The following is a 26461-nucleotide window of genomic DNA, read 5'->3' on the forward strand; positions in this document are numbered from 1 at the left end:
CATCCAGCTATCATTCATGGGCGGTGTACCAACCGCATCTGCAGCTAACAAAACGGTGACATAAATGCACAACGGTCACCCTGCCTGGTAATAGTCATATAAATCAAACTTCCTACTATGCGTTTGTACATAGTAGGGTCTTCCAGAAGCTCACCTGCATCTACGCTTAGCTTCACATTCTGCTCTAAAGGAACTCAAATAGGCTTACAGCCTATCATCCCATATTTGGACAGCGTGTCCAATCCATATTGCCTCTGCAAGAGCCGTATCCCACTTGGTGATCTAATCACCTCAATGCCCAAGAAATAACACAGCTCTCCCAAATCCTTCATCTCAAACTTCTGCTTCAATAGCATTTTCACATGAAGGATATCTTCATCACTATCACCTGTGATGATCAAATCATCAACATAAATGACAAGTAGCATAATACCTTTCTCTGTTTTTCTCACATAAAGTGAGAAATCTGCCTTGGAAATCTAAAAGCCAATAATGACAAGATAATATCCTATCTTGTCAGACCATGCTCTAGGTGCTTGCTTCAAGCCATAAAAGGCTTTCTTCGACCTGCAAACAAACTCAGGATGAACAGCATGAACATAACCTGGTGGCTGCTCCATAAAGACCTCTTCTTGCAAATCACCATGCAAGAAGGCATTCTTTACATCCATCTGATGTAAAGACCATCCCTTTGATGTAGCCATAGCAATGACTCCTCTTACGGTTGCCATCCTTGCAACAGACTAAATGTTTCTTCATAATCAATGCCATATGTCTGTGTATACCCCTTGACAACTAATCTTGCCTTGTATCTATTCACAGAACCATCTGCATTGTGCTTCACCTTATAAACCCACTTACAGCCAATTGCATTCTTGTCTTTAGGCAAAGGCACCAATTCCCATGTAGCATTTGCTTACAAGGCATCCATTTCTTCATCCATGGCTTTCTCCCATTTTTCTTTTCCCATGGCTTACTCAAAAGAAGTGGGTTCTGGTTCCTGTATCACTTTGACCATATAGGCATAGTGAATGGCTGTAAATCCATCATATTTTAGCCTATCCATAGGATACCTAGCTCGGATACCTAGCTCTGGTAGACTACGCAAACTAGGCTCACTTCCAGGTGCTCTCAAAACATCCCTGGTCTTCCTTACTCCAGGTGTAACAACAGAAGGAATACCCAACTCATCATCAATGCTCTATTCTGAGCCACTGGATTCACCATCCACATAAGAGTGAGCTGCATTCACATCAAACATGGGCTGATCTACCTTCTCTTTTCCTTTTCTAATACCTACATACCACTATCTGCATTGCTTTGAGGAGATTCTCCTAAAACAAACTACCTGTCCATGGCGAAGTATGTGAACCACTGCTAGAGGACATTGCAGGTCCACTAATATTTTGTGATTGCTGCTGTGAATTCTATGCAGCATTACCATTTTGTGCATCTACATCATCAATCACATTTACTGGTTTATACTAGCTGCTCATCTCATAAAAAACAACATCTCTGCTCACTGTAAACTTACGAGTAGAAGGGTTATAGCATCTATACCCTTTCTGCTACAGAGAATAACCATTAAAGATGCACTTCTCAGCTTTTGGATCCAACTTGGACCTCAGCTCATCTGGCACATGAACATAGGCAATGCAACCAAAAATTTTCAAATGAGAAATATCTGGTTTCCTACCAGTATACATTCCTCTGGCGTCATGCCATGTATTGCTGCAGTGGGAGTCGTGTTCATTATGTAAACTGCTGTAGCAACTGCTTCAGCCCAATAATAATCTGGTAGATCTTTTTCATTTAGCATGGCCCGAGATACCTCTCCAATATGCCTGTTTTTCCTTTCTGCAAGTCCATTTTGCTGTGGGGTATGACTGCATGAATATTGTTGCTTTATACCATGCTCCTACAGGAACCTTGCAAACTCATTTGAGAGGTACTCTCCCCCTCCATCTGACCTTAGGCATTTTATTTGCAAGCCTGTTTCTTTTTCAACCATAGCTTTAAAAGCTTTGAAATGCCCAAATACTTCACTTTTCTTTTTCATAAAATACACCCAAACTTTTCTGCTGTAGTCATCAATAAAAGTGACAAAATAATGACAGTCTCCAATAGATGCAGCTTTAGTAGTCCACACATTAGAGTGGATTAATTCCAATGGCCTTTTACTCTCTTGAACATGCCTAGGAAATGGTTTCCTTGCCTGTTTTCCAAATTGACAGGCTTCACATACCTTATGCATTTTTGCAACCTTGAATTTAGGCAATCCTGCAATAATATTTTGGGCCTGCATTAATTTAAGTCGTTGTACATTAACATGACCAATGCGTTTATGCTAAATATCAATATCTGCAACTACACCGGTCCCATGTGCAAACATTGCTGCACTCAATTCAGGCATGTCCGCATCCAACGTAAACATCTTGCCCTTCTTCTTTCCTTTTGCTATCCAGTGACCGTTATTTTTCATATCCTCAACAAAGTATCCATGAGGATTAAATCTGCTGACCTGCAAGCCCTGCTCAAGCATTTGACCAACAGAAACCAGGTTCTTAGTGATATTCGAGACATGAAATACATCAGACAGGTATTTCTTTTTCCCATCTTGCATAGACAAGCGAATTTTACCAATTTGCACAATAAAATGTGCAGTATCATCACCAGTCTCCATAAATCCTGGTCTTTCCATTTTCCTTGCATCCTGCATCCATTCTTCATGACCAGTCATGTGGTTTGACACACCTGAGTTAACATACCACACATCATTGCTTCCTTCTGCACTTGTCACAGAATTGGTCATGTGTTGTACCATAAACAGATGCTCATTTCTGTCATCACCCTGTCTACTAGAAGATGCATAATTCCCTTGCTGCAATTTTTCGTTCATGATGTCATTCTGCTTTTTATAGCAGTCTTTAGCCATATGACCCATTTTACCACAGTAGTAGCATTCAACATTGCTGTTTGCATTTTGGCCTCTCTGCCATCCACCACGATCTCTTTGGCTCCTCCTGCCTCTAGAGTTACCATGTCCTCCTCTATAGGACTGGTTTTCTTGAGTTTGCTACATACATATTCTGATTTCTACCATGGCCTCCTCTACCTCTGCCTCTACCTCTTCCAACATTTGAGTAGAAGATAGTTTCTTTTGAAGTTCCTCCTGAAGAAGATGGACCACCATTTCTTTGCTCTTCAGAAATTAGAAGAGCAAACAACTCCTTAAAATCAGGAAATTTTTCACGAACGGCAATGGATGTCCGGAACTGTGCATAATCCTTTCCTAGACCATTCAAGGTCACAGAAACTAAATCATCATCTTCCACTGGCAACCCAATGGAAGCAAGTGCATCTGCAATTTTCTTCACCTTCATGTGGTAGTCATTGATGCTCATATTTTCTCTCTGCACATTGTGCAACTCCTGCTTGAGCTGCATTTTCCTGGCTTGCGTATTTGTGCTGTACATTTTTGCCAAAGTATCCCATGCCTCCTTTGGCGTACTTGCATCCTGAATATGCACAATCATAGAATCTGAAATACTGATAGTAGACAGCCAGTACAAAACTTTTCTGGCTCTCTCATGCCATCCTTTAAATGCCTGCATTTCTTGTTGATTGGGAACATTAGGAAGAATTGGTTCTTCTTCATTTCCTGTAATGAACTCCCAATAGCCTTTTCCCATAAGGAAATTCGTCATTCTAAACTTCCATGCTTAGAAGTTGTTCTTGTCAAGCTTTTCAATGACAATCTGTAAAAGAGAACCAGACGCCTTTACAGAGCACTGCAAAATAATGTCACTACAAAAAACACAGCTTCTGCCTCACAAGGGCAAATCTACAAAACTGACGAAAGTGGTATTTGACCACACAGTCACTTCCTAGTGACGATTTTGCATCAACGGGCAATAAGGATGATTTTGTAACTCCCAATATCTCTACGCATAGGCATACGATGCAATTTCTACGGTAACTTTTCACCGACCTGCAGAACAGTGGTCGCACAGCAAAAACAGGGCCTTTTTCTCAGTGCTTGCGGAGAACTTCCACCTCCAAAACGGGCCCCGAAATGGCCTCGAATCAGAAAAATAAAGTCTCAATCTGAGACAATGCACTCTTGCCACACCGCCCTCTCGCCCGTAGCATATACTGCCCTCTCGCCACATCGCAAAGGGTGTCTCAATCTGACACAATGCACTCTTGCACTTTCCGACTGTGCTACCTGCAGAGATTTGCTCCCAAACTCGAAAAAGAAAAGCAACACTGGTCCTCTTACCAGGACACCGCGAACTTGGTTTGATTTCTTGAGCTCCTTACCACGAACCAGGCTCTGATACCATGTGAGGATAGTGGGAGCGAAGGAAGGAGTCTCACTTGCAGCTTTCTCACATACACAATGGGGGAATACACACAAAGGTGGAGGCTGAAAACATTTTTCCTCTTCTTAGTTGTGAAAGCCAAAAGAACTCTAGTACAAAGATATAGAAGAACCCTATATGTGGGTCTCAAACCAAACTCAGCTAACTAAGGTGGCATACTAACTGAGCCACGAACTAGAGTACATAAGGATAGCTGTCATCCAGCTATTATTCATGGGCGGTTGTACCAACCGCATCTGCAGCTAACAAGACGGTGACATAAATGCACAACGATCACCTTGGCATATCACGAGTGGAGCTTGATATCTCAACATTTTTCCTATGATGGAAAATAATTCTAACATCTCTCTCTCTTTCTCTCTCTCTCTCTCTCTCTCTCTCTCTCTCTCTCTCTCTCTCTCTCTCTCTCTGCAATTTTGTTCTTGGACTCACAATTTTGAATTCATTAGCTTACATAAATTCAAACATTAAATTATAGTTTCAATGGAACAACTCAAGACGAAATGACACAAAATACATTTTATACAATAAAACTCAGAGGGACACACTACTCATCACTACCATAAGCTTTGCACCATACAATAGATCAATGCTCACAGCCACAAAAGGCCTCTCGAAAGACACTAAAACTCAAAATGACACTAAAGGCTTCGTAAGCCCAAACTACTTGAATCACCACAACGAACTATCATGTCACCACTTATATTGAAAAGGAAACCTGTATGAGAGATGTCCCCAAGCCAATCCTCCTTGCTGAAGGTGACTTTGAGCTACAACCAAGAAATTAGTCTCATTGATCCACCCAAACCATGCAAGGAGAGAAGGGGCCTTTTCAAAAGGGTCACCACCTAGAAGATGCCTCAAGACTGGCAGAGCAACATGCAATGCTGCTAAGTGTCCAAATTCATGCAGGTATTAGAACCTTGTTAGAAATTCACAAGATTAGTCTCATTGAGCCACCCAAACCATGCAAGGAGGGAAGGAGCCTTTTCAAAAGGGTCACCACCTAAAAGAAGCCTCAAAACTAGCAGCCACATGCAATGTTGCTAGGTGTCCAAATTCATGTAGGTACTAGATACTTATTAGAAACACTACCCCACAAGGTCTACTATGATGGAAAATAATGCCAACAATCCGTCCATAACTTGAGCAGAGAAAAATGACATAACTTTCTTCCCAAAAGAATAAATGTAAACGCAAAACTCTCATCAACTACAACCTTCAAAATGCTGCTTCATAACAATAAACCTCAACTATTTGACCATAAATAAGGCATAGTTTTCATCCTTCTCCAAATCAATGACTGGTGTTGCAGTATGAGCAAGTACATACAAGTCATCTTCACGTTCTTCTTCCACCAAAAAAAGATTTGGAGCCAAATATTCCATTGACTTTTGGTGATATGTTGTACCTAATGGCAATGGCAAAAGCATGTTTGTAGAAAAATTTCTCGATATGCCCTTCTATTCTAAAGTACTTACAAACTAGGTCCTACTTCTTACTTTTTCCTTATCCTTTCTTTTATATGTAGGGTCTCCTATAGTTCATACTCATAAGTAGATGCCCTTCTATTCTGAAGTACTTACAAACTAGATCCTACTTCTTACTTTTTCTTTATCCTTTGTTTTATATGTAGGGTCTCCTATAGGTCATACTCATTCAATCCTCCTTTCTTCACTCATTAACATCAAAACTACATCATGGAAATCAAGAGAACCTAATTTTATCCTTGATTTAATATGCAAGTTCTACTACATGTCATACTAATTCTCAATCCTCCTTTCTTTACTTATTATTAACATCGAAACTACATCATGGAAATCAAGAGAATATGAATTCATCCTCAAAATTATAGCAAGATCTGACTACCTCAGTGGAAGTCTAGTCAACAAGGTAGCCTTCACGTCATCATCCTCAACACATGCTCCTAGTTCTTATAGCTACTTCAAATTGATTACATCCAGTTCAAGTGAGTGCCCAATAAGTCACTGCCCACCATCTGGAGTCCAAAAAACTCCTGCTTAATAATTTTTTTGAATTCTTAAATTTGGATCCAAAAAGAGTTTCTAAGATATGCCAATGTTGTGCAGCGGGTTTGGACACATCAATGTAATATAAATAATCAAACTCGAGTGCCCTTTTTAAAAGAATGAAGCCTCTTTCATTTCTCAATTTGTAGGCATGTATCTTGTCAACCTCCTGGTTGTTTGTTGCTTTCTTTTTAAACAATCAAATGACCCTCTAAAGGCCTTTCTGCATAAGTAACAAATGCTCAAATAGTTTCCATAAAGGCAAATTATTCCCGTCAAGCTTCACTATAGAAGTATCTAGCAAACTTCACTTGGTTGTAGATGTTTTGGACCAACTTTCCATCACAACCTCATAGAAGTACTTCAAAATACTTATTCACAACTCGACTTAGACATTTCTCAAGCTCACAGGGGGAAGAACCTAGCTTTCAATACCAATTGAAGAAATCAGAGAGCCAATTCTATTCTTTAACTCATAGTTTTAAATTTGCTAGCTCAAATAAAATCACACATGAAATAATATTTTAAATGGAACAACCCTAGTACAAAAGACACTTTATTATGAGAAAACTCAAAGGAACATGTTACTCATCACTACGGTGCTTTTTGCAACATACAAGAGACTCAAAGCACATGGCCATAGAGGCCTCTCCAAAGACTCAAAATGACACTAAAGGCCTCAAGGAACACAAGAGAAGAGCTTCCCAACCCAAACGACTTCATGAACTATCCTACCACCACTTATATAGATAATAAAACCACCATGAGAGACATCACCCAACCAATCGTCCTTGCTGGCAAGAGATGGCTCGAAGCTATCACCAAGAGATGATTCCACCAACTCTCATTGAGCCACCCATACCATTTGAGGAGAGAGAGAACCTTCTCAAAATGGTCATTGCCTAGAAGAAGCCATTACCAACAACCACATGCAATGCTTCTAGCTGTTCAAATCTACGCACATACTAGTGTTTTCACTTCCTCCACAAGGCTTTCTATGATGGCAAGTAATGCTAGCCTCTCTTGAGAAAACATGTGTGCCTCAGGTTCTATGGAGTGCTCTAAGGCGGATGGAACCGATGTAGAGCGGATGGAACCGATGTGGAAACATAATGAAGAGAGCGCTCATGACATGTATCTCAAGTCAATTAGGCTCCAAGATAGATAAGCTTGGACTCATAAACAGAATCTTGAGTGAGTGTGCATTTCTCTCTTTTTACTCAACAATACATGATAGGCCTCTTATATAGAGAGTGCCCTTTGAATAGTCAACACTTGTGGGATCCTCTGGTCCACATCTCTCCTTGTGGATATCCTCAATCCACATCTCCACATCATATAGTCCACATCCTAGGGTGGCTACTTTAATTCTTTCCTATACCATACCTTAGCCTTTAATCGATGTGCTCATGGCACCATATCTCAACACCTCCCCTTGGTGCCATGATCCATTGGCTACTAGATGTGAGTTACATTCCATCACCTCCCCTTAGTGCCTGCATTGCTACTTAAGGTAGTCAAGTGTGGTTTCTACATGTCAATACCTCCCCTGGGTGCTTTCATAGCTACTCTCAGGTGGTCAGGTTTGCTTTACAAAACATATGGGCTGAAGGTGGCAAGGATTTTGCTTTTCAATGCTTGATGTCGATGGCGTTCTCTTCTTTGCTTGATGTCGCTTGATGCATGATGCTTTGTTCTACCATGTGCCTTAACACTTTATGTGTGGATGCCATGTTCTGGGCTATGGTCATCTCATGCACTTGTGCTTCTGGCATGCTTTTTGCGTTCATGCGTTGCTTTTCCATTTGTTGCAAAGGTCTTACCAATTGATTTCTTTCAATATTGACAGTGTCTAATTGCTAACAATAATTCTGACCTAATAGGCACGTAGAGCTCGAAAAGGCAATCACTTTTCCTTTTTGGAGCGTGCGCAAATTCTTCCTGGATTGGAAGTTACGGCTTGTTGAAGTTTTTGTGAAGAAGAGAGGGCCTTGATGATGTGGCATAGAGATTCACATGCTAAATTCCATAATGTGCTTGGCAGGGGCTATGTGCTTAGGTGGCACTTAACTAATCTTACCCTAACCATGGTTATTACTTGTGAGTTAACTTAACCATGGTTTCATCTTATCCTGCCACGTGTTTTTACCCTCTGCTGCCACGTGTCCTAAGGTTTACAACCTTAGAGAAAAGAGAGAAGATTTGCAGCTTCTTTGCAACAACGTGGTGGAGAGCCGGGACTAATCTTGAAACCGGAGGGAGGATTGGTTAGCCATTCTGCGAGAAAGCAGCTCTTTCTCATCATTGTCTCTCTCTTTTGCAGCTGAGTGGTTACTTGTAGACACAGCCGCTCATCGCTCTCGATCACCTTCAAGTGACTCAGGTCTCCCTACACTTCTCCATAGGTCACTGTGGCCATGCTCTATCCCTCAGCTTATGTAGGAAGACGCAGTCATCGTCGCTCAGTTGCTTTGCTGGGTGCCTTCAAGAGCCACTGGGAGTGGTAGCCTTCGGAGCTGTAGACTCGTTGCTAGCAATGGAGGTTCTTGTGGTGTGGTTGCTTAGTTGGTAGGTAGATGCTGCATGGGTTGCTCTGCTAAGTGTGAAGCTATAGTGAAGATGCAGTACGTCGGCTTGGAGAGGGAGTTGTGTCGCTTGCAAGGAGCCGGTTCTCACTTGGAGCTATAGAGGCGACTGCTAGAGAAGGGCTTGTGTGAGGGAGTTGGGCTTGAGGTTGATGCAGAGCCTTGCGCTAGTTGTTCGTGACGGTTGCCAATCCATTCGGTTGGAGTCGAGGTGCTCACTAGAGGTGTTGTAGATCTCTCTTGTGTGGCTGGAGAGAGCTATTTTTATCGCTTAGAGCTAGCCTGCGTGCCCATACTCTTAGTGTTGACTACTGTGGGAGCATCATCAACAGAAGACCACAGCCTCAGCTTCCTCTAATACAATATTCTGTGAATGCGTTGCCCTCTACAATTCAACTCCTCCGTAGTCCTTACCCGTGGCTTGATTTTGTTCAAGTCGTTTGGAGAGTTCATTCAGGTTTGCTAGGCAGGAGCGCTGTTCTGAGCAATCCGAAGCCTCGGTGTATCCCAGGCCAAAAATCTCATAAGAAGCTCGTTGCTGCTGATCACCAAGTCGATGGAGAAGCCATGAGCCCCAGAGATTTTGAGTCGCCTCTTGTCTTGCTTTGCCTCTGTGGCTCTCTCTCAAAATAGAACCTTTTGAAACTTAAGGAACCTTATAATCAGAGAATACAGAACACTCAAGCAACAAGTGCCCTTCTCTCTCTTGCAACTGAAATCTTTCTCTTTCTTTTGAAGAAGAAGAACACTAGATCTCTCTCTAAATGAAGAAACGCTCTGAAACTAATCTAAGAATGGGAGCAATCCTAGTGAACTACTAATTAGCTAAACTAGGAGAGCTAAACCTATGCTCTGATACCATGAGAAAACATGTGTGCCTGAGATTCTATGGAGTGCTCTAAGGCGAATAGAACCGATGTGGAAACATAATGAAGAGAGCGCTCATGACATGTATCTCAAATCAATTAGGCTCCAAGATAGATTAGCTTGGACTCATAAACAGAATCTTGAGTGAGTGTGCATCTCTCTCTTTTTACTCAACAATACATGATAGGCCTCTTATATAGAGAGTGCCCTTTGAATAGTCAACACTTGTCGGATCCTCTGGTCCACATCTCTCCTTGTGGATATCCTCAATCCACATCATGTAGTCCACATCCTAGGGTGGCTACTTTAATTCTTTCCTATACCATCCCTTAGCCTTTAATCTATTTGCTCATGACGCCATATCTCAACATCTCTCTCTCTCTCTCTCTCTCTCTCTCTCTCTCTCACACACACACACACACACATACACACACACACACATCTTTTGTTCTGCATTTATCAAGTTTATAGTGTAGTATTACATTAAGTCTTTTGAGTCTTGGCACGTTCTGGGTCTCCACATCTTTTGTATGATCTAACCTATACATCTTTCAAGCATTTTATATTCTAATTATGTATGGTATGGTGGCAAGCCTTGGATCATGTTTTGATTGCTTATTCACACATATTGTGTGAGTGGATCTCTTATCTTTCTTGCAAGGTGTATAAACCTTGTATTGTCTATTGATATTGGATTGTATTATGGTTTTCTGAGTTCTTACAAATTCTATGACAAAATTCTACACCTTACAATGTTATGTATATTGCTTGAGGATATGGCATCGATTTGTATACTTATATTGCAATTTTCTTTTAAACCATCAATTGTACTATACATCTTACATTATGTATATTGCTTGAGGATATGGCATTGTCTTGTATACTTATATTGCAAATTTCCTTCAAACCTATCGATTGCACTATACATCTTTTAGTTATCAAGACTATTGTGTATGATGTACATACAATTGCATACAAAGGAAACCTAAATAGCATTTTCCATTTTAAAAGTAAAATTTTGAAACTCTTTCATCATAATTAAAAACACTATTGCACAATGTCAGTCTTAAAAATTTTGACCAGATCTGTGATAGGCCTTTCCTGGATTTTAAAAACTGAATAGCTATCTCAAACCATCATCTATGGCTTCCGTAGCAAGTTTGCACATAGGGGGATGGATTCGCATTAGCCTGTTCCACCAAGTTTGCAGAACATGAAGTCCTGGCACTTGCAGAACCTTGAATCAGCCTTAATGAGACAGTATCTCTGAAACAAACCACATACCCTTCAAGTGCAAATAAGTTGCTATGATGCCAGAAACCAGTTTTTGGTATAAACTATACGGCATCACCAACTGCATCCTGTGAGGTCCGCTTAGGCTTGTGCTTTGTCTTTCTCTCCCTCTTTTTGCTACTGCAGGGCCATAATTGTTCTTATCAGTATAATACAATGCAAGTACAACTCGAGCCTGACATGTAACAGGAAAGAAGGGATCCCACATAAGTCATGGTCTGGATCTTACTCATCTTGAAGTTGTGGGTTTCGACAATATTTCAATTTCCGATCAATGTGCTTCACATCAGCCTCATTCAGGGGTCTTGCCTTCTTCAACTGTAACCAAAGCTGCAATCATTACTGCTTTCACCCATAAGAGAAAACCCCAGAAACAATGACACCTGACCTACCATCTGATGTATTGCACGTATACAATCAATTAATTCAGAATAGGAGTGCCCCTTCTGGTGCCGACCAGCTACATTCTTCAAATACCTGCTAGGACTCACAACACAATCAATTCAGATCTGCAGTACAATGTGGCAAATGAATAGGCTCCTTGATTGCTGACAGCCGAAACTTTATGATGGTAATTAAAAAAGGAAGCAACATACTTATCAATATCTACGGCCTCCTGTTCTAGGTTTGCACTTTGCAGGGCAGCTATAGCTACCTGCATGGGCAAAAGCAGCATTGACTTTCACCACAAAAGGTCTGGTGCATTAAAAAGATACATTAAGGAGACCGTTTATATCCCTTGCAGTAACTCCACATGGATGTTTTAAAAGTGCCTAAGCATGTAGAAAAATTTCAATAAAGGCGATGTGGATTCCTCAAGTTCAGAAGGAACTGCATGTCCCAAACCATGCATGGATTCTGGCAGTGTAGAACTCACAGCAGTTTTATTATATGAGCTTCAACATTTAAATGGCCTTAAGCCTCTCAAATGACCTGATAAGTAGTTGGAAAACCAAAGGGGTTCCACTATTCTCCTGACAAACTGTAGAAATAAGCCTCACGAAATGAAAAATAGATCAATAAATGCAGGTGAGATATCATGCATAATTGGGATGCCCTTGAATTAATATGAAGCACTTTGACAGGACAAAATCATTTCAATGAGACATGCAGAAGGGGGGAAACATGAGTCAGTTGAGACTGACCTGGCCTGGAGGGAACAAAAGAACTACATCAGTCACCATGAGATTGTCTATGACGAAGAGGGCAGCTTCCCTTAGTTCCTGAAAAAACAAGGCACATTGCATAAACACACAAAATGTACAGAAATCAAATTCCATGCCATATTCATTTGTGAAAATGCGTGCTTAAAACGAGGAAGATAACAACTTATCAGACAAGCATCCTAAACTATCACAAAGGGTTTGTTTCTGAGCCTGCTATGATTATTTCTGTGACAGAGGACTCTTGAAAGTCTATCTCGACGTGGGTATCCAGCTGCCTTCCTTGACATTTCCTCTTCTACCATGCAGAACTAAATCCAACTATTGCATCAAATCTCATGCCTTGCGAAAATCCACAAAGCAAAAGTAAACCCTATGCTTCCGTGCCCTCGCCTCCTTGATGATACATCTGAGTGCGAGAATATGGTCCATGGTCCCATGATCCCGCCTGAAACCGGCTTGTCCCGCTGCTCTGAGTCCTCAACACTCCGCAAATCTGCTGACCTAAGAATCAAGTACTGATGCATAAATCTTGGACATGACATGTCCAATTATAATGGTCCTGTAGTTCTCCGGGTTTATGGGATCCCCTGCCTTGTGGATGGGTGTAATAATGTTGATGGTCCAAGTGCGTGGAAACCCCAAGCAAACAACTTCATTAAATAGCTTGGTTAAGATCACGGCTAGGAGGTTAATCCCGTATGCAATGAACTCAGTGCATAGTCCCTCACAATCCTTCGCTCGGCCAGTATGAAGCTTTATTACGGCATCCTTTACCCCCCCCCCCTAGTGACGAGGGTGCAGGACGTGGAGCGTGGCATATGTGATATGTTAGGGACTGGTGGATTTGGGATATCATAGAGCGTGCGTGCATAATTAGACCACACCTGAGTGTCAGTGAGTGCTGGGGAGGACCGTCCCTCTAGAAATCTCCGCCAAAAGTCCTTAGAGTTGTTACAGGACAGAATGTTCAGTAGCTCCTCCTCGTTCCGGTGCACGAAGTTAAGGTTCTTCCTGTGGACCAAACGACGGCACTCGCGTAGGTCTCTGGTTCGCTCGGAAGGCTGTTTTTTGTTTCCAATCTGAGCTAACGGCGTAAAGCCTTACACTCATCATCGTACCAACTATTATAGGGTACGGTCCCACGTGGTGGTGGACGGGTGGAGCGGGTGGTGTGGGAGAAGGCGTGTAGTGAGCGAGTGACTAGAGCAGCACGATCCTCTAATAGGGGTATAAAGTAAATGTATGCAAGAATGTACAAACAGCCAGAGTAAGTAGGTGAGTGATCACGATCAAAGCGTATATCATGATAGGTGGAGTAAGAAATAAACGGGGTAGAAAGTGATGTGCGGCGGGGGATAGAAATGCTAAAGAAAAGATAGGTATGATCAGCCCTTGGAGGAAGAGATGCTACGGTAAAGTCAGTGATGCAAGATGTGAAGGCAGGGGATCCCATGATGTAGTCCACAACATTGAAGCCTCCCCCATGTGGAAAGCAAGTGAAGCCACCTGATGCGGGCCATCTGTCAAGATCATTATAGACAATGAGATCATGCATCCTGCCGAGGTCTAATAGGGTCTGCCCATAAGTTGCGAGCGGTCCTCGTCTGTCAACCGAAACTCGTAGCATACCTGCCTCCTCAAGGTCAATGTCTGGGAATAAAGTGGAATCATCCCTAAAGTCGAGGAGTGGTGCCTGACGAGCGCCTGTCCTTACGTTGAAGTCCCCAGCTAGGAGGACTTCCCAGTGGCTAGAGAAGTCAACAATGGACTGATAAAGAGCAGCAAATGGGGATGTCTCATCCTCCTCTCGAATATCAGAGTCCAGAGCGCCCACTACCAGTAGCCAGCACGTATACATGGGAATCTACCTACAGAGATGAGACGAGGGATACAAGAGGCGTTTAAGGGTCAGGAGGAGTCGCAGCCCTTTACAGATCCACACTTTTGGGAGCCATCTCAGTGGAGCAAAGAGATCCACACTCCAGGTTTCTCTCGATCCGGATTCGACACATGGATAGCCGGGATTTGTTTATTGCAGTTAGCTACTTCCCCTCCGAGACCTCCCGCTTTGCCAGAGATACTCGAGGGGAGGATGAGACATCCCCATTCGCTGCTCTTTATCAGTCCATTGTTGACTTCTCTAGCCGCGGGAAAGTCCTCCTAGTTGGGGACTTCAACGCGAGGATAGGCCCTCGTCAGGCACCACTCCTCGACTTCAGGGATTATTCCACTGTACTGCCAGACATTGACCTTGACAAGGTAGGTATGCTACGAGTTTCGGCTGATAGACGAGGACCGCTCACATCTTATGGGCACGCCGTTTTAGACCTCGGTAGGATGCATGATCTCATGCTCCACCCTCCCCTAGGATAGAGGGATTGCCACTGCCACCGTCTCTCCTTCTCCCGCTACAGTTCTCTCTCCGATTATGACACCTACTTTGGAGGGGTCATACTTTGTTCCGCACTACTCGACCTTTCTCTCTCCTCCGCCTCTCAGTCAGCCCACGCTCCCACACCCTGCTGGGATCGCCTCCTCTAGGCCACTATCATCTCCATACCGTACCCATCTCAACCAATCATCACCCAACCTCCAGTCTCATCCTCACACTTTCAGGCCACAGTCCTTTCAGTTTCCGTTAGAGCACGGACGAGCTGACCCATCAAAGGCTTGGGAGTACTTGCTGATAGAGATCCAGAGCATCCGAGAGCACGAGAGGGAGCTATCACGCTTTGCGCAGGAGCGAACACACTTCACCCAGGAACAAGAACGTCTCATACAGGAGCAGTCTCAGGCTATTCGAGTCCAAGCTAATCTTATTCAACGGCTCAGACAGGAGATCTCCCAACTCCGACAGGAGGTCACTGCCATACGTACAGTCCTAGGGAGCACCCCAGTTGTGGAGGCATAGATTGCGAGCATGCAATCTGCCATCGAGGAGACATCCAGATGGGTCGACGTAGCCAAACGAAAACCTGCAAGGGTAACCGTTTCGGCTACCCTCCTGGAGCAACAGCAGAGAGCCAACAAGGCTCTCAACATCAGAGTATGTGGGATTCCCTGCACTCAGGCTACACCGATGGCAGATGCGCAGGCCTTTGTGACCACTACCCTAGGGGCGACTGAGCACAGCATTGAGAGAGCATGGCGGGTTGGAAGGGACTCCAACCGAGAGTAGTCCCTCATCATAGGGTTCCATGACGCCAAGCCACGACTTTCGGCTTTACATCATGGGTCAGCCTTACAAGACCAGCCAGCAATCTCCATGGATGAGGACCTCACTCCACTACAGGTTTAGGAGAGGCACTTTCTATTGCAGCAGCGGGACCAAGCCCGCAAGGAGGAGAAGTGGCCAGTAGTAGGAGATGGACGACTCCTTACAGGCCCCCGTCAAGCTCCTACCGCATAGGGAGGCGGGGTCTATGAGACCCAGACATCGAAGACCCTATCTTGTACCATCTAGAACTGTAATGGTACCTTATGGTCAGAATCACGAAACTTCTCGAAATCCTATACAGGTCACGACATAGTCTTTTGTACAGAGACACATCAGAGTCCAGAGCACCCACTACCAGTAGTCAGCGGGTATACATGGGAGTCTACCTACAGAGATGAGACGACGGATACAAGAGGGGTTCGAGGGTCAGGAGGAGTCGCTGTCCTTTAGAGATCCACACTTTTGGGAGCCATCTCAGTGGAGCAGAGAGATCCACACTCCGGGTTTCTCTCGATCCGGATTCGACACATGGATAGCCGGGATTTGTTTATTGCAGTTTGCTACTTCCCCTCCGAGACCTCCCGCTTTGTCAGAGATACTCGAGGGGAGGACGAGACATCCCCATTCGCTGCTCTTTATCAGTCCATTGTTGACTTCTCTAGCCGCGGTGAAGTCCTCCTAGTTGGGGACTTTAACACGAGGACATGCACTCGTCAGGCACCACTCCTCGACTTCAGGGATGATTCCACTATACTGCCAGACATTGACCTTGAGGAGGCAGGTATGCTACGTGTTTCGACTGATAGACGAGGACCGCTCACATCTTATGGGTAGGTCGTTTTAGACCTCGGTAGGATGCATGATCTCATTGTCTAAAATGGTCTTGACAGATGGCCCACATCAGGTGGCTTCACTTGCTTTCTACATGGGGGAGGCTTCAGTGTTGTGGACTACATCACTAACTTTACTGTAGCACCTCTTCCTCCAAGGGCTGATCATACCTATCTTTTCTTTAGCATTTCTACCCCTCACCACATAGCACTTTCTACCCCGTTGAGTTCTGACTCCACCTACCATGATATCAAATATTTCCTCATCACTCTTAAATACTAGTTAATATAAAGTATGAATTTTAACCATATATGAGATGTTCCAGTGATCGCGATCACTCACCTACTTACTCTGGCCGTTTGTACATACTTCTTGCATACATTGACTTTACCAGAGATACTCAAGGGAAGGATGAGACATCCCCATTCGTTGCTCTTTATTAGTCCATTGTTGACTTCTCCAGCCGCGGGAAAGTCCTCCTAGTTAGGGACTTCAACGCGAGGACAGGGGCTTGTCAAGCACCACTTCTCGACTTCAGGGATGATTCCACTCTACTGCCAGACATTGACCTTGAGGAGGCAGGTATGCTACGAGTTTCAGCTGACAGACGAGGACCGCTCACATCTTCTGGGCAGGCCCTATTAGACCTCGGCAAGATGCATGATCTTATTATCTATAATGGTCTTGACAGATGGCCCGCATCAGATGGCTTCACTTGCTTTCCACATGGGGGAGGCTTCAGTGTTGTGGACTACATGGGATCCCCTGCCTTCACATCTCGCATCACTGACTTTACTGTAGCACCTCTCCCTCCAGGGACTGATCATACCTACTTTTCTTTAGCATTTCTACCCCCCGCCACACAGCACTTTCTACCCCATTGAGTTCTTACTCCACCTACCATGATATACGCTTTGATCGCGATCACTCACCTACTTACTCTAGCCATCTGTACATACTTCTCGCATACATTGACTTTATACCCCTATTAGAGGATCGTGTTGCCCTAGTCACTCACTCTCTACACGAGGCTGCTCTTCACGCCTTCCCTCACACCACCCGCTCCACCCGCCCACCACCACCTGGGACCGTACCCTGTGATAGCTGGTACGATGATGAGTGTAAGGCTTTACGCCATCAACTCAGATTCGATACAAAAAAAAGCCTTCCAGGCGAGCCAGAGACCTATGCGAGTACCGTCGTCTGGTACGCAAGAAGAAACTTGACTTCGTGCATCGGAACAAGGAGGAGCTACTGAACATTCTGTTCAGTAACAACTCTAAGGACTTCTGGCGGAGATTTCTAGAGGGACCGTCCCCCCCACCACTCACTAACAATCAGGCGTGGTCTGATTATACACGCACGCTCTATGATATCCCAAATCAACCAGCCCCTAACCTATCACATATGCCACGCCCCACATCCTACACCCATAGTTGGAACCGTACGCGTACGGTCGTCCGTACCGTACGGATTCCGTACTTCTATTCCATACGCTCTCTTTTTTTTTTGGGACAAAAAAATATACTTACCACAGTCCACCCGTACGGCCATTCGTCTCTAATTTGCAGCAGCATGCACCATTCTCCACGCTCCAGCCTCCACCCTTGACCCTTGGCCCTTGAAAGTTGAGCCCAGCCGTACGGCCCATACCATTTCCGTACAGCCTTGGCCCTTGAGCCCAGCCCGTACAATCTCCGTACAGGCTACAGCCAAGCTGCCAGCCGTACAGCCAGTGTACCAAGTCCTGCAGGCTGCCATACAGCCAGCCCTCCAAGCACCCGTGACCCAAGATCCAATGCAGGCTGCAGCCTTCCACTGTCCAGACTCCAGACTCCACCTTGATCTCTCGAGACTCAGGCTTCAGCTACCTGGGTTCTGGCCTTCAGCGAGAGAAGATTCTCTGATCTCTCGTGACTCTTAGCCTTCAGGATTCGAATCTTCGATTTAAGGAGGACCGAGGTGACCACTGACTCCGTCTTATCTCTTCCAAGTTCCATGTTATCTGTTGAATTTGGGGTCTTGAAGTTTCTTCTCAATGCTCATTCTGAAATTCAGATTCTCATCTCTCTCTCTCTCTCTCTCTCTCTCTCTCTCTCTCTCTTTCTCTCTCTCTCTCTCTCTCTCTCTCTCTCTCGCAGATGGGAAGAAAGAAAGGAGAAGTATGGGAATTTGTGGAGACACTGAAGCCTTTGGGAAAGGGGCAGTTCACTTGTAAATGCAAGTACTGCCCTCACAAATGGAATGGAGGACCTACCCGCATAAGAGCACACTTTCTTTGGCTGACAGGCCTTGGGGTTGTTGACCCTTGCTCCTCCCCCCCTGAAAATGTGAAAGGCAAAAATAAATAAATTTACAGAAGAGCTTGATGCAGATGTGGCTGATTTGGGAGATGCCTGGGAGAGTGGTGTTGCAAGTGCAAGTGCATCTACACATGAACCAAAAAATAAGAAACAAAAGGTGACCCAGGGAGCCTTGGCCAAGGTATGGGAGTCCCAGGCACGGAAGGATGCCCACATTGCTCTTCGGCACTTTTTCTTTGCAGAGGATATTCCTCATTGGAAGGTGAGGAGTCCATATTTTTTGGAAATGGTCCGTGCAATTGGCCAAGTTGGGCCTAGCTTTAAGCCTCCATCCTACAAATCCTTGCGCACTTCGGAGCTGAAAAATGAGGTGGTATGCATAGATCAAGAGTTGCTGCAATTTCGCGAGAAATGGAAAAAGTTGGATGCAGCATAGTGTGTGATGGCTGGTCTGACACTCGGCGTGGGCCTATCATTAATATTATGGTCTCATGCATTTTTGGATCTGTCTTCTTGAAGTCTGTGGATACTAGTGGGCGGTATAAATCAGGGCAATACATTTTTGGGATATTAAAAGATGCCATTCTTGATGTTAGGCCACATAATGTGGTGCAGGTGTGCATGGATAATGCATCTAACTGCGTGCGAGCGGGAGATTTGGTAGAGGAGGAGTAGCCTCATATTTTCTATACCAGATGCACATGTCATTGCCTTGACCTCTTGTTTGAGGACATTGGGCAGCTTGCTTGGGTGAAGCCAATGTTAACACATGCCAACATGATTGTCACGTTTGTTACTCGGAAGCACACTGTGTTAGCATTATACAGAACTTTCAGCAAGAAGGAATTAGTGAAACCTGCACAGACTCGGTTTGCTTACATGTTTATCGTGTTAGCAAACTTGTTGGATGAGAGAGTCTACAATGGATTGCGTCGTATGGTTGTGAGTGATGAGTACTGCAGGAAGAAAGTATCACGCACTGTGAAAGCACAACAGGTGTCTTCCAATGTATTGGGTGCCTCGTTCTGGTAGGAAGCAAGAGTCATAGTGAAGATATGCGCACCTATTCTGAAGATCCTCCGTTTGGCTGATAGGGAAGGGGCTACCATGGGACTTGTATATGAGCTCACTGATCGAATGGTGGAGAAGATACAGACTATAGATGCCATAGACTCCTCCAAGTTGGCTGATGTCAGAGCCTTGTGTGTTAATAGGTGGGATATGATGCACTCTCCTTAACATGCAGCAGCTTTTGTTCTCCATCCTATTTGGAGAGAGAAATCTAGATGGTGATAAGGAGGTGCATGATGGGTGGATGGATGTCATTGAGCAGTACATGAAGTATGATGTTCAGAGGCAAGCCATCTTATTTGATGAGTTTGATGTTTACAAGTCCATGTCAGGCACATTTGCTCGGGCAATTGCGAAGGATGATAAGAGGATGCACCAAACATTTGGGGCTCACACTCCAAATTTGCAGCAGTTGGCTATTCAAGTGCTCTCGCAAGGGACATGTGCTTCTCCTTGTGAGAGGAACTGGAGCACATTCTCTCTTATACATACCAAAAGAAGGAATAGGCTTCTTCCAAAGAATACATAACAATTAGTATACATCCATACTAATTTGCGATTGATCTCCAAAATCGGGGAAAGTGGATTTGAGAAGATAGAAGTGACCTTGGAAATGATTATGTGCATTAGCAATTATCCCTTGCCCAACAATGATGACAACGCTTTTGATCGAGTTGCCCTGTTTGTGGTTTCTCTCTCTTTTGCCAAATACAATTCCTCAAACCAAACACTAGTCTGGATAATGCACACAGTAGCATACTATAATAGCCAGGAAGCTGGTATTAAAAGACTAGACCTACTTTTCTTCATTAATGCCTGCAGTATGTAATCTCTAGCAGAACAAACTGAACTAAACAAAAAAGGAATTGTAACTTGGAGACTCGATACTAGGGATTCCTAGGTGACAGAAGTCTCCAGCTTCAAGGTCATTTGGAAGGGGAATAGAACTCCTCTTGGAGACTTTCTTGCATGAAATACAAATTATATACCATATGGGCAGACAAGAAAAGCAAACAGGTATCAAATCACTACCAACCTTTAACTGCTGTGAAGAGGTCTCATCTTTTGCTTGGAAAAAAATCTGGGAACAAAGAAACACAAGAGAATAAGACTTCGTGAGTCACAGAGGTTGGCCCAGATATTCTTTCTGTTTCCTCATCTACATAAATTATAATCCATAATATATTTAGCATAGAGAATATTTACTAAGCATTATTAAACTATTCCATTAAGGCCAAGGATGAGCCTTAGAGCTACAACTACATGTCAAATGACATGGGAAAAGAATGCCAACATGCCACAATTTATTTACCTCCATGTCAAAGATGAACCCGTCCAGCGAACGATAGGGAGCATAAACAATTAAGTCAAAGTTCAAACCCTGTAAAGCACAATGAAGAAATCTAACAAAATACCACAGGAAAATTGTGCGATTGTATCACATGTATCTTTCATATTTGTCTCTCAATCCCAAGTTTAAATCTAAAGCATTCAAAAAGAGAATTTTCAAACCTGCATCATACCAACCTGTAACAAACACAGCTCATTTTTTAGTACAGCTTGAGGATCTTGTTGTATGCCCTTCCCTAACTCCTCAGCTGACACATGAAATTCCTCGACTTTACACGATATGTAAATGCATGTAAGCCTGGCAGTCCATGCACATACCAAAAGATATGCAGACATCAGCTCCAAAAAGACTATAAAGGCACTTTACACTAACATTTTCACTTGAAAGAGGTAAGGATTACTGCGCAACAAAAACAACTATAAAAAAGTCAACCGCTTTGATGCAGAAGGACCGATTTTCCTTTTCCCATCACTGACTTTTGTCGATCCATTATTGAATAGAATGTCTGGAAAGTGGCCACACTGCTTACCAAAAAACAAATCTTCAGGAGACCCAAGGCAAAGAAATTGCTTCCCCTCCAGCTGCAGCACCCCCCCCCTCCCCCGCCCCCCGGCCTGCAGCCATTGGGTGGCTTACTCCCCTCTTCGCCTTGACATCCTCTTCATTCCCATTTTTTGTCCTTTTCTCAAGGCCAACTCGTACGTTCATCTCTCCCTGTGTGGTTCCACAGCTGCATTATTGCTGCTGAAATTGATGCTGTTACATTTTCACTCCACTGCTTTTTTATGTGCTTCGTGTTCCCATCGCCTTTGTAAGTGTTCAATGAACGATTTGTGCTCTCCCCAAGTTTGTCCTCAAGATTTACTTAAGCATAAAGGGTTTGTTAGACGACATCCTGTGAATGTTTTGTTTGATCCAGGGTCAATCGCCCAGTGCAGAAACTGAAGGTGCCAACCACAAATAGTGATCATAGGTACCTGGTTAATTTTGCGAAGGGCCATGATAAAAATGTCTGGGATTGTATGGTTCCTGAATTGGAATTGAAAATTCAAGATTATAAGGAGATCCTGTCTTTCATATGATGAATTTGGATCGTTATGAATAATTTTGGGAAAATCTTGGTTTCTTTAATAAGGGTAAGACTTTGAAGGTTGGCATTGATGAGCCAGATCGATAGCCCCCACTTTGGCTTCTAGATCTTTGAACACTTGAACATAAACTCTAGACCCTTGTTTTTCATCCAAAGATTGAAGCTTGTTATAATTGTCAAAATAATTAACAGATGCAAAAGCATCACAAAACAGAACCCTAAAATCTGCCCATGCAGCAGGTTTAGAATCCAGATCATGCCACCACATAAATGCTTTCCCTCACAAGTATGAATGAATTTGGGCAAGGTGTGTAGATGCTAAACGAAGAGAGAGAGAGAGTGTGTGCAGTACAAGACGAGTCGAAGAAGAAGTCACGTCAACTTAGATAGATGGATAAGGTTCCTAAACACAAGTACAAAGTACTTGTATCTAGGCCTAGGACTAAGTGTCCTAGGTGTCACATAGGACTAAGTGTCCTATGTGGCATAGAAGGCACTAACACAATAAGTGCCTACACTTATGCCTACAAGGCACATACCATGGCCTATAGGGCATCACTAGAACCACCAAAAGATGGCCTACAAACCCCCCTCCATGGGATGGGCTGAAGTACTCTGGAAACGTCTCAGAATACCTAGTAGCTTCTAGTCATGGTGGCACATGTTCATCCAAAAGGATATAGCCACCTATGAATGTACAAGGAATGTCAGATCATGTAACAAAGGGAACCAAGTGTAAAGCCTGTCGGAAGACTTCGAACTTGGGACGAGGAAGTGCCTTTGTAAACATATCTGCGATGTTGTCCTCTGTGGGAAGATAGGACAACTCTATGTCGCCTGCCGACAACCGCTCCCGAACACAATGATAGTGAACTTCAATATGCTTGGTACGCGCATGAAACACTGGGTTACGCGCAATGGCCAAAGCACTCTGGCTGTCAGTGTAGACAATAGTGGAGCATGTCTGGCAAATACCAAGATCTGTAAGTAACTGTCGAAGCCAAACACACTCTACTGTAGCGGTGAAGGCTGCCCTGTACTCAGCCTCACAACTAGACGTGGCAACTGTCGGTTGCTTCTTGCTGAGCCAAGAAATACATGAATTGCCAAGCAAAAAACAATTGCCAGTATATGACACTCTAGTGTCGGAACATCTTGCCCAGTCACTATCCGTGTATGCATGCATGGTAAGTGAACCCTGATCACCATAGAAGAGGGCTAAATCCTGAGTGCCTCTGAGATATCTGAAGACTCTCTTCACTGCCTGCCAATGCTGTGAACTGGGCATGTGCATGAATCTGCTGAGCTAAGATACTGCATACTGCAAGTCAGGTCTGGTGTGACATAAATAAATAAGGCATCCAACAGCCTGCTGATAAAGAGTGATATCACATGGTGGGCTCCCATCATGAGCTGAGAATTTGAAGCCAGGGTCCACTGGAGTAGAGATTGGCTTGCAATCCTCAAACTGAAAACGATCAAGGAGCTGTCCAATATACTTGGACTGAGACATCATGATACCCCCCTCAACATGAGCAAACTGAATGCCCAAATAATAATGGAGCTGTCCCATGTCTGACATGTCAAAAATCTGCTGCAAATCAGCCTTGAAAGCTGCAATTTGCTGAGTATCTGGGCCCGTGATAAGTATATCATCCACATATAAAATCAGCACTAAAAAATCAAATCCACTCCCACGGAAATAAAGAGTGGGTTCTGTGGGACTATTCTGAAAACCAAGGGATAGTAAGTGTGCATGAATTTTGGCATACCATGCCCTGGGTGCCTGCTTCAAACCATAAAGGGCTTTTCTAAGCCGGCATACCTTATTTTCAGAATTAACAACCTCAAAACCAGGAGGTTGTGTGACATAGACTTCTTCCTGCAGATCCCCATGAAGAAAGGCAGTCTTGATGTCAAGTTGGTGCACTTGCCAATGATGATGGGCTGCAATGGCAATGACACATCGAATGGTAGTAATCCTGGATGTGGGAGCAAATGTCTCCTCAAAGTCAATGCCTTGTTGTTGGGCATACCCTTTTGCAACAAGACGAGCTTTGTATCGATCTATGCTGCCATCAGATTTCCTTTTTAATTTGTAGACCCATCGCGTTCCAATGGCATGCTTGCCAGGTGGGAGATCCACTAATTCCCAAGTGTCATTTTTGGCAATAGATTGTAACTCAGCTTTCATTGCATCCATCCACTCTTTGCTGTCAAAAGCATCTTTATGGCACAAAGGCTCTTCATTGCAAGCTGTAGCAAGGAGTGCAAACTCAAGAAAGTGACCATGCTGTCTATTCCCTGATCTTGTCCGGGCAGCAAAAGGCTGATCTTGTTTGCTGTCCCTCAATGTATCAAGAAGCCATCTGGGAACTTGCCTTTGCTGTCTATTGACAGCTCTTTCTTCAATGACTGCATCATGAGTAATGGGATCATTTTGTGCCGGAAGAGAAACCTGCAAATCAACATGAGGTTGAGGCTGATTATTGCTTTGTGGAGGGCCTGCAGGAGGCGCATGTTGCTGCTCAAAATCCTCTTCTGATGATGGTAGATGTCACCACAATGTAAATATCCTAAGTCAAAGTACAGTTGACCATTTATTTGATCATAATTAAAGAGTTTTATATGTGTTAATTACGGTCAAAGAGTTATTTTAATGGTCAAAGGATTGACTACGGTCAAAGATACTTGACTCTAGTCAAGTAAACCTGACTACGGTCAGAGAGTGTTGACTTCGGTCAACAAGACTTGGCATGCGCCAAGAGGGGTTAACCCCGGTTAACCAAGATGTGCCAACCTCGGTTGGAGAGACTTGGCTATAATTAAGGCACCTTGACCTTGGGTCGAAGCTCTTTAATTATAATCAAGAGTGTTGACTCCGGTCAACCAGAGAAAATATATATATATATATATTTATTAATATATATATATATATATATATTTGTTTAGATGTGCACATGTGTTCAGTGGGGACGCCCACCGTGACTAGGATTAGTCCACAGTGTGTTATTTGCATGCAAAGCGCTAACAATTAATGGGTACCATGGTGGTGCGCTTTAATTAATTGTTGCAGGTACTGGCAAGGATTATTTTTCCTAAGCGAAGTGGGAGCCTGACAAGCACCTAGGAAGCGGTTCGTGTGACCGAGAGCTTTGAAGACTCCAGAATGGCCCTAAGTGGCTTGTAATAAGAGTTAGTCTAGATTGCAGACAAGTGGCATGTTGCCAATTTGAATGGGGTTTGAAGCCCTTGTAAAGAAGGATTTCTTTTCACGTATAAAAGAGAGAGAGACTTACGAGACAGCTTCCTGCTGAACTTTTGTAACAGTTTTTCTGAAAGTAATAAAGACCTTCGGGGGGGTCCAACCCGACAATTTGTCATGGGCCCTAATGTGTGATCAGAGAGAGAGAGTGAGGGAGAGCTGTGGACAGTTTGAATTCCGTCGTTGACGTGAAGCCATAGTTGTTTTATTCCCCTCCAGTTCGGTTTTATTGGTATCAGAGCAAGGTTTCACAGCTTCCTCAAACTGTGACGATCTAAAGCTAGAAGGCTCACAAGCGAGCGACGAAAGCAAGCCAGTGACGATCCAAGTCATCAAGAAAACGTGTCGCATCTGAAGTGTAGACTGCGTACACTTTTCTGTCTGTGGTATCCGCGTTGAGGTGGGAACAGGCGTAAAACTCTAGGAGTTCCCTTGAAGTTGGCTATGCTTTTGATAGGGACTAAGAATTTGCCGCCAACATCGCTCTGAGCGTCTGGTAGCGTGGAGCCTGTGCGTAGGGGAGTTCTCTGTTGATGACTATCGAGGCTTTCTTATGTATGCGAGCACAGAGGAAAGGAAGAGTCTGGTTTAATTTCGTCGTTAGATGAAGCAAGGGCTGAAGGTTAGCGCAGAAAAGTAAAGTGTGTGATGATTCGGGTGGGACAACGACGCCTTTACGTATCGGCTAATTGATTCGCTGGCTGACGGAAGATCATTGCCTCTCCAGAGACACTAAAACCGCGACGCCCGACGACGATCAGCCCACGACCAAGGTTTGGGCAGGCGCTGACGTGGCGCAGGACACGCGTGGGTGCTGACGTGGCAGCATGTGCAGGCTGATGACGTGGCAGTACACGTGGCATCCAGCTCAGAGCTGACGTGGCGCGGGACACGTGGTGCAGGACACGTGGCAGAGGTCTTGCAAGATGCTGACGTGGCAGCCAGCCTGGCAGACCAGTGGTTAAGTTAACCCTGGTACAGTTAAACCCTGGTTGGTTGACCTGTGG

At 44.0% G+C, this 26461-nt stretch overlaps 1 protein-coding gene across 5 annotated transcripts in view; it reads right to left on the reverse strand.

Annotated features, from left to right (window-relative positions):
* Positions 1 to 10951: 10951 nt before the first annotated feature.
* The window catches only part of CYCH;1 (cyclin H;1), a 92919-nt gene continuing 77409 nt past the window's right edge, over positions 10952 to 26461 (reverse strand). For 4 of the 5 annotated variants that reach the window (XM_087384778.1, XM_087384777.1, XM_087384779.1 and 1 more), the window contains exons 7-14: positions 21276 to 21396; positions 21061 to 21129; positions 20785 to 20829; positions 12306 to 12383; positions 11757 to 11815; positions 11553 to 11637; positions 11390 to 11478; positions 10952 to 11280 (exon numbers count right to left, since the gene is read on the reverse strand). In XM_087384778.1, coding sequence (XP_087240904.1) covers positions 11205 to 11280; positions 11390 to 11478; positions 11553 to 11637; positions 11757 to 11815; positions 12306 to 12383; positions 20785 to 20829; positions 21061 to 21129; positions 21276 to 21396 — 622 coding nt within the window. In that variant the 3' untranslated portion in view covers positions 10952 to 11204. The remainder of the gene's footprint in view (positions 11281 to 11389; positions 11479 to 11552; positions 11638 to 11756; positions 11816 to 12305; positions 12384 to 20784; positions 20830 to 21060; positions 21130 to 21275; positions 21397 to 26461) is intronic. The other variant, XM_087384780.1, reaches the window with a different exon arrangement.

This window comes from Dipteris shenzhenensis, chromosome 14 (assembly GCF_047967505.1).
Source record: "Dipteris shenzhenensis isolate YYH24624 ecotype China chromosome 14, Dip_SZ_1.0, whole genome shotgun sequence".
In the NCBI taxonomy this organism is placed as follows: Eukaryota; Viridiplantae; Streptophyta; class Polypodiopsida; order Gleicheniales; family Dipteridaceae; genus Dipteris; species Dipteris shenzhenensis.